The 8,879-nt window shown below is 43.4% G+C and overlaps 1 protein-coding gene across 1 annotated transcript in view; it reads right to left on the minus strand.

The window, feature by feature from the left end:
* LOC308145685 (double C2-like domain-containing protein alpha) overlaps positions 1–7,154 on the minus strand; it is a gene marked incomplete at both ends in the record, with an annotated part of 31,359 nt that extends 24,205 nt beyond the window's left edge. The window contains 3 exons of the mRNA XM_080517191.1: positions 1,258–1,337; positions 2,682–3,037; positions 7,123–7,154. Of these exons, the coding sequence (XP_080373317.1) occupies positions 1,258–1,337; positions 2,682–3,037; positions 7,123–7,154 (468 nt within the window). The remainder of the gene's footprint in view (positions 1–1,257; positions 1,338–2,681; positions 3,038–7,122) is intronic.
* Between the last annotated feature and the right edge of the window lie 1,725 nt (positions 7,155–8,879).

Consider the following 8,879-nt stretch of genomic DNA (forward strand, 5'->3'; position numbering starts at 1 on the left):
AATAAAATATACAGAAACCCTACGAGATACCTGTATATACAAGTTACTGAGATAGTGGACAAAATCTCCCGTCTCTCCCCCTTTAAATGTTGCAGCTGAACCCAAATCGCTCCCAAAGGATGAATTAATCTGCCTGTGTGTGAATGAGTGAATATTACTGACCGTGTAAAGCTGAAATTGACAACTTCAGCAATTTAAGTCTGTAAAGAAGTTAGAATTATGAGTTCTAAGAACCGGGAGCTGGAAGTTACATTTTACCCAGAAAGGACAGGTCAAGCACCTTTTCTGCTTTTGTTTTTTCTCCATACACTCGTCCTTTGATTGTAATGTAATGTTGTTTTGGGTCAAATTAAATTTTTTTTGTAATCAAGTAGAATTATCGTTGAACTCTGAGCGGGACACCCTTCTTTTTCACAACTGAAGTGCAATCACAAGCATGAATTTCACCAGGCGAATATTTTACTTCTCCTTCGAGGTAAACATACTAAAGCAGATATTCATTATTTTCTCCAACGCGCATGCTGTTGAGTTAATGTGAAATGTGGACAAGTGCAGATTGAACATCTGGCAAGAGATGTTTTTCTTCATCCACTGTTTATGTTAAAAAGAGCAAAGCAGTCGGAGGTAGGTTTTGTGAATTAGCATGGAAACTGTGGAGAACACAAGTCTTTGCACCAAATTCAAATCATCCCAGCAAGTACATTCTCGAAACCTTTGAGGTAATCTAGCTCTGAATCAGTTGTGGCTGAAAGCTTATCTTATTTTAAGAGTCTGCAATTCTTTAAGGGGTCAAATGATGCAGCTTTTCAACACTTCCACATGGTCTCCTTGGTCCAAAAACATTGTATTGAAAGTGTATTATCTTAAATTCAGCTTTTCCTCGATTTTCCACCATTAGAATATTGGATCATGGGAGCTACATTCCGAATCTGCTGTGTCTGTGTGAGCTGGATTGGCTCCGCCCACACATGCCCATCTTGGGAGGAGGAGGAAGTACCCCCGATGACACTATATAGGGTTTGATTTCTGATTGGCTGGTTGAAGCAACACACTTTTTAAAACCTAAAACAAGCCAGGGAGAGAGAGAGGACACACTTTCTTCATTTCTGGGGCGTCGTTCCAGGTATGGGGACGATTATCACTGCTGGAAAACCATTAGAAAGTGAATTTTGCATAATATGACCCCTTCAATGAACACATGGAGACGTTATTCTTTCCAATCCAAGAACTGCCGGAAGTTTTCAAAGACCTGCTCACCTTCGCTCTGAGGACGGTGCAGTGTAAGGAGCTGGTGGCTTTTTCATACAGAAGATCAAACTCCAGCGTCCCCAAAGAGGCTGGAAGACAGTTAATAGAAAGTCATTGACAAAAGAAAAGAAAAAAAAGGTATGCCAGTTACTTTGGTAATTGCTTTTGTACTGATGACTCTATTATCTCCAAAAAGAAATGAAAAATTATGGCAGGGTTTTCTGGCAGTCAAGGCTGAATACATTCATTTTGAGTACAAGAACACTCAAAACCATCATTGTTGAAAGATTAAAGTCTGCAAAAGGATGAAGCTATATTTTGCAGTTGTTCAACCCTTTTAAGACAAAAAGGATTTTGATTGTTCAACTGAGCCACAGTAGCTGTTTCCCCTGAGAGTTCTTTTTTTTTTTTTAGATAAATACAAAACATCCTGAATTTTTATCATTTAAAGAAATAAGAAGAGAAGCAAACCAGTTGATTACGTGTGAAGCAATATGCAGAAACTCCTATTTCAAGAGTAATGGTCACATTATTACATCCTGCAGCGATCCCATCACACTCACAGTTAAGCATCTTGCACTGTTTTTTTCTTTTTCTGGATTTATCAGATTTTACTCCAAAACTCGCAGTTCCAAAACAGTTAATGATTTTTTCTAATGAAAAAAAAATACAAGCTGAAGGATACTTTCTCCAATAAACTTCTTCTTTCTACGTGAAGTCATCTTTCTTCCAGAGGTAGCTCAGAAACATGACTGTGATACAAATAGTTCGCACAGACTGTATATTTAACCTTAAAAGCAGCTCTGGGAAGGAAATAGACTGAGAAGAAAACTCTCCAAAACCATAATTACATTACTCTGCATTGAAAATCAAAATCCAGACAACAGTCAGAGCATGAGCCTGTACGCTACTAAAACTAATTAAAACTTCTAATGAAGCTTGCTTGTACATCGGTTTTAGGGTTATAACTTCAAATCAAGAATCCTTTCCTTGAAACCTGGTCACGTTCTGCTGGAAGCAATAATGATTTTTTTTTTGTATAATAGCAGATAAGAATATACTGTTGAATCCTATATACTCGCTCATATTAGCACAGCATGTTGGAGTATTTGTTGCACGTTTACAAGAGTGAAAACCCAACCCAAGTAGCACGAAGATTAGAAAATGTCAAAATGTAAACTAAGGCATTCAGTTTAAACAGTTTAAACAGAGTAACGGCCACATCTCTACCCTCCACACCTGTGCTGCCTCCAGCAGGGGGTCTTCCCACGGTCATGTGACCACGGGAGTCAGAATTATCGATTTGATTCGATTTTGTCCAAATGAGTCGACGTATAACAAAGCGTTCCACTAACCAGGTGTGTTGTGGCGACTGGATCTATGTGTTCGGGACCACGACACTGATGCACCGCAGTCGTTTCCAGGTCACTCACTGTTATCGTCGCTGTCGCAGCTGTCAATCTCGATGGAGGTGTCCATGCTGCTCATGGCGGACAGCGAGCCTCCTCCACCTGCCGCCGCCGGCGACAGCAGACCCCCGCTCCACCCCCCTCCCCCTCCCCCTCCCCCTCCGACGGCTCCACCTTGACCCGCGCTGCCGGGGCTGAGCGAGGCGGGCGCCGCCACCTGATTGGGCGAGAGCGGCTCGGAGAAGGAGGAAGTGGGCGAGAGGCGAGGGAAGTAGGCGGAGATTTGACGGATGGGGCGGATGGGGCCCGGGCACACGTCGATGGCCATGTGCTCCTGGATGGAGATGGCTAAGCGCTTTCCTTTTCGCACGGTCATAGGGCTAGGAGGGTAAGAAAAAAGAAGATTTATAAATGTAATCACATTTGTTGGCAGCATTGCCACAGCGAAAACTCTGGAAAGCTTCGAGCCAGAACGAGAGCGATGACAGTGAAGCACGGAGTCGTCTGTTAGTTTCTCGGCGACAAGTGAAACCAGGTGAGCTTCGCCGAGAGTCTCTACGTTTTGCCAGATGGTCAAGCAGAACTTAAGTTTTGGAAGCTTATACCTCGTGATACTTTCCTGCAGGAGACTCGTTCAAAATAATTGGAAGACTTTCACTTGTCAAAACCGAGCAGAGGATGTGCACGCATTTGCATTTCTATTGAATAAATCTGAATACACCTTGGCACATCAAGAAGGATAAAGGATGATGAACAATCAGGGTCCCCCGAATCCTAATCATCCTCGAGACTGCAGCGTGCGTGAGTGGCTGAGGAACGTGTGTTATCTGAAACACCGAACAATCCCCCATAGACAAACACGCAATTACCGAATGACGTCATTACGGAGTGAAAGCGCTTTATTCACGCGTCTCTGGGATTATATAAAGTTCTGTTTTGCGGGGCGTAGAGTTGACCACGAAGCTGATGTGTCTGCTCTTATTTCAAAAATAAGAAAAGAGGGGGGTGGATTACAAATATCTCACAGCTTTTGTTGTCTAAAGACAGCAGGGCTTGAGGGGGCGTTCTGTCCTCAATACTGAACAAATCCCCCCGCCGGACCACCTTCTGCTCTCTCTGCTTTAATCGATCAAAACTGAGAAGTTAATATTTGGACTGCGATCGTCTGCACCGCAACTCTGTTTGTTGATTTTGGCGAGATTCTAAAAAAATCAAAATGATGAGAACTAAGACAGAGAGGATTGGATGGATTATCAGTTAATCAACTCTGCAGAAGTTAAACGAACAAAAACAAAGCAAAAAAAAAAAAAATTATAGGCTGGTCCTGTTACTTTAAAATTGCCCTATCCTTTTAATATACATCGTTATAAATACTCTAAATATATATATATATATATATGTAATTCAGATAATTCAAATTCAGTGCAACTACGCTTTCATGAAGCTTTCTGGCCCAGTGACCTGAGGCGGTGACTAACCAGCTGAAGAACACAGAGGCTTACTCTTCAGTACAAAATATGCAAATAGTGTGTTATTACACACAGAATTATGTGGGAATTGTGGTAGCTAAATTTTTTGTTGTCAGTGTTCGTTTTCCTGGAAACAGTGCTGATGAAGGAACCTAATGAGTAGACCAATACTCATTAGGTTCCTTCATTAGCACCGTTTCCAGCACTGCTTTTCTCCCATCTAATTCTCTCTTAAGACACTGGAGTTTGTTTTCGAGAGCAAAGGCGTGTGGGAAAACCTTTACTGATTCTTGTGTGAAAGGCTTGAGACTTTACGAAAGTTCAGTGGATTTCCAAGCTTCATTCTACAAGACAAGGTGTTTCAGTTCCTCCGAATTGCTATTATATTCACTAGACGCATCAGAACACAGATCGAATTTTAAAAGAATGAACGATTCCATCAAAGATTCAACTGTTCCATTGATTTAGCTCTTTTTCATTTTTTTTTTAACACGGTGTCTTTATTTCCCATGTACCTTTGTTTGCAGGGTCGAGGCTGGTAAACAGATTAATACCAGAGCCCTCGCATTATCGGGTTAAAGTCAATATGACCAACGACGTTCAGGCAGACAGCGGCTCTGAATTTCTTCTGTCTGACTGTTGACCTTCAGCAGAATTACAGGCGGTGAGGGTCATTTGTCATGTTTGGTCGACTGTGAGCGCGACAGCGGGTGATACACTCCACAGCTCATCCGGATTTTCCTTGGCTGAAGATGAAACAAAAACCCATGAAGCGCGCTGCTTCACGCCAAGCCACAAAGTTTTTTTTGTTTTTTGTTTTCTTTTACTCTTTTGACTGAAGGATTTCGAGTTCTGGCTCTGACAAATGGGGACTGATGGACATCTCATCTTGTGTAGAGCAGCTGCAGCCGTTCATTGTGAACCACACTGGCACAATTAATGACTTCTGTGGGGCAAAACAATAGTTATTGCTCAATTAAGCAATGCAGCGATAACTTCGGAGTCCATGCACAAACAATGTGGGGAAGACAAATGGGTGCAGATGCAGAGATACGGCGAATCATTTCACTCTTGACACGACAATAAAGCAACAATGAAGCCGCCCACTTGTGGAAATAAAATCAGGCAGGAAATTGCAAGGTATTAAGAGTGGAGGTAAAAAAAATAAATAAAAAAAAACAAGTTAATGAAATGATGATGATGATGATGATGCTGATGCTGATGATTAGGATGAGAATGCAATATTAATTCAGACGGACGGGTTGGTGATATTGATTCAGAAATTTGCACGGGAACACTTCAAAGCAGACACACACACACACACACACACACACACACACACACACACACACACACACACACACACACACACACACACACACACACACAAATACAACTGCATTCACACAAGTGCCATCAAACGTGCACGCAAAGAGACAAAGGCTTTTCTCTGATCATTAATTTATCTCTCTCGGTACACACATACTAGCACTGCCTGACGCACACTTCATGTGCGTGAGTCTGTTGATATAATGTGCACAGTCAGTCGCCTCCCAGTTGTGGCAGATGTGGCCGTGAGCTGGAGCAGCGGAGCACCAGCAGCGGCGGCAGCAGCAGCAGCAGTGGCGGCAGCGGCGGCAGCGGCGGCGGCGGCGGCACACGTACGGCCGGGAGGCCTGGTGGCTCGCAGCACTCTGGGAAGCAGAAGCTCGCAGGGAGCTCATGATTGATCGCTCTCAATGCTGCCAGCTGGAATCCCTCTCATCTTCTCTTTTCATCATCGTCTCGTTGCTGCAAAGTGTGGCGGCACGCACGCCAAATCACAGATCTCCCTGCCCCTTCACACTTTACAGTTTTTTGGAGGGTTTTTTTTTTATTTATTTTTTTATTAATGTGCCAGAGCTCGTTTACATGCATGACTCTCAACCTTCAAGCAGCTCGGATGAGGCGGCTTAACATAATTCCTGTGAGCTACAAGATAATAGTCCAAGTTGTCCACTGCAGCAACAAAGAACATCCCTGTAGCTGATTGTTATGCAACAACATACAGTAAGAGCACACGGTGTATGGCCCTCCTTGTGCTCATAGTGGAGGGGTTACAGCACAGCTCCTGCTTCGACATGGAGGAATGAAGCTGCTACAATCCGACAGTCAGGAATATCTTTGTGCAACATGCGACCTCCCCTTCCTCTTTTAGCTCCTTCACATTAAATTAGAGTCATGTCACAAGTACACCCCCCCCCCCCTCCTCCTCAACCTCCACCTTCTCATCCCTACCTTTGCAATTAACCTCTTCTTCTCCCCTTTTTATCGCTCTCATTATCTCTTCGTCAGTCATTCTCAGGTACCTTCATCCCCCCTGCAGGTTTCTGAAGATTTGTCTCCCTCTCTGCCTCTCTTCTTCCCCTGTGTCCTACATACAACGGGCCCGTGCCGTGGGCTCCGTTCACCTTTAAATAACAAGCTGCTGCCTGACAGGCAGATGCTCCAGTACAGTGGAGCCACTCATTAGAGGCTGATAGTCAGCATCACTTATAGCTATAACCACAGTGACAGTGAGCACTTGTCAATTAGAGCAGTGTTATTTTCAGACAGCCGAGGATGAGTAAACTTCAGCGAGTGTGTGTGTGGGTGTGTGAGGGTGTGAAGAAAAGTGAAAGAGCAGGTATAGCAACACTAACACAGATGTCTGCCACATGTTGCACCACTGAGCTCATGTGGGAGTCCTAATGTATTCATCTCCCGGGCTGCTTTTGTAGTGCATTGTATATTGTTTTTTCCTCCCACTCATGCACCGTTAAGAAGATAACCAAAGAAAAACAGACACATACAAGCAACAGATAGTGAGTGACATGGAAAGGAAGAAAAAAACCCCACATTATAAGTCTTTAAAGGTGTCTTCTATACTTGGAAGAAGCAGAGAGGGAACATGCATTTGCACAACAATCAATTTGTCAGCATTTCATAATAAAAAAGAGAATAAATGTTAGACTTACCTCAGTGATAGAGCAAGAGTGAAACTCTTCATAAAAAAAGAGGGGATTCCAGCGCGGCGAGGAGAGGGAGACTAACTAACAGGTGGTGAAGAGGAGAGCGCAGTGATGGGAGGGAGAGAGAGAGAGAGAGAGCGAGAGAGAGAGAGAGAGAGAGAGAGAGAGAGAGAGAGGGAGAGAGATATTGAACGAGCTCTACGTGTATCATTAAAAATTAAATGTGCGGATAGTTCAAGTTGAGATGAAAATGAGGAGCAGAGGGGAAAGAGGAGAGCGACATGGTGGAGTAGGAGGAGGATAGAGGGAGGGAGTCAAGAGGAAGAAAGAGAGAGAGAGAGAGAGAGAGAGAGAGAGAGAAAGGCAGGGTGGAGTTATTCCTTGACAGTCTGTTGTGCATGTGACTGTTTCGCTTCACTCCCTCCTGCACCCCCCGCCATCATCTCTCTCTCTCTCTCTCTCTCTCTCTCTCTCTCTCTCTCTCTCTCTCTCTCTCTCTCTCTCTCTCTCCCTCTCACTCACACACACACACACACACACACTTAGGAGGACGTCGCCGTGACTTGCATTCATTTCCTGAAGAGTTAAACTAACCTTTGGGATATGAGGCTGATTATTCTCTTGTTAATGTCAACAAATACCACACAAAGAGCAAAAAAAACCCAACAATGGTGGACTTAACCTTCCCAAACATGCTCTAAAATCCAGCCAAATAGTTCTCTTCAGTTTCAAACAAAGGCTGGAATCAAATGTTGAAAACAAGAGACACTAAAGCAAAAAACAAAGCACAACACAACACAAGTGCTCTCTCTTCTCCCAATGAGGTCACTGCAGAATTAGACCTCCAATTTTCTCCAACAGCAATGAAAACATCCCTTCAATGAAGGAGCCATTTGCCACAATTTCAGGTAATGCAATATGGAGGACATGATTTGCTTGCTAACAGCAGGTAATGTCCACAAGCTGGCAAAGTCACAGTGAGGGTCAATAAGTCTGCCAACATGATGTTTGGATCTGAACTCATCGACTCTGCCTTTGCAATTCAAGCCGAAGCTGAATATCCTCAGCTTGTTCAAATGTTTTTCTTCTATTATTATTATGATTATGATTATGATTGGGTCCATCAATAAGATGCATTACACCTCCAAGAAGACCAAAGTGTGAATGCTGAGGGGTGAGGAGACACACATGACTTTTTGACATAACATTAATGGACATTTCGAGACTCAGAATGTAAACAGCTCAAAAATAATCCGCCCTATATATTCGTAGAGCTGCGCACTCTTTTTAATGTATGTTGTATGTGTTTTATTTAATTGATGTCACAGGTTATTAGTCTACCATAGCAGCACTTCTAACCCTGTTCCATAAAATACAATTTCAATAACTCTCACCTCATCTCTCTAATAAAAGGTATGAAAAAGATAATGGAATGCAAATGAATGTTAGAGTGTGATATAAAGTTTGCGCCGGAGGGTCAGATAAAGGAGAAGAAGCTGAAACCTTCCTGAGGTGAGAGTTTCCAGGAGACGCCCTCCTGCTGGTCAGATAATGGCCTTTACCACTGCCCTCATGTATGTACATATTAAAATGGTGGTTTATCTGGAGGGATTCCAAGTAGAGCTGCTTTTCTCCTGTACACCGCGAGGAGCTGGCTGAGGTTGTTCAGGCACAGAATTACCTCGTAAAACTGGCCGCCACTGGAGATGCAGTCATGGCCAACTGGGACAAAACCTTGTGGTCAGTCCAGGACTCAGCGGAGA

This window comes from Blennius ocellaris (assembly GCF_963422515.1).
Source record: "Blennius ocellaris genome assembly, chromosome: 21".
Lineage (NCBI taxonomy): Eukaryota > Metazoa > Chordata > Actinopteri > Blenniiformes > Blenniidae > Blennius > Blennius ocellaris.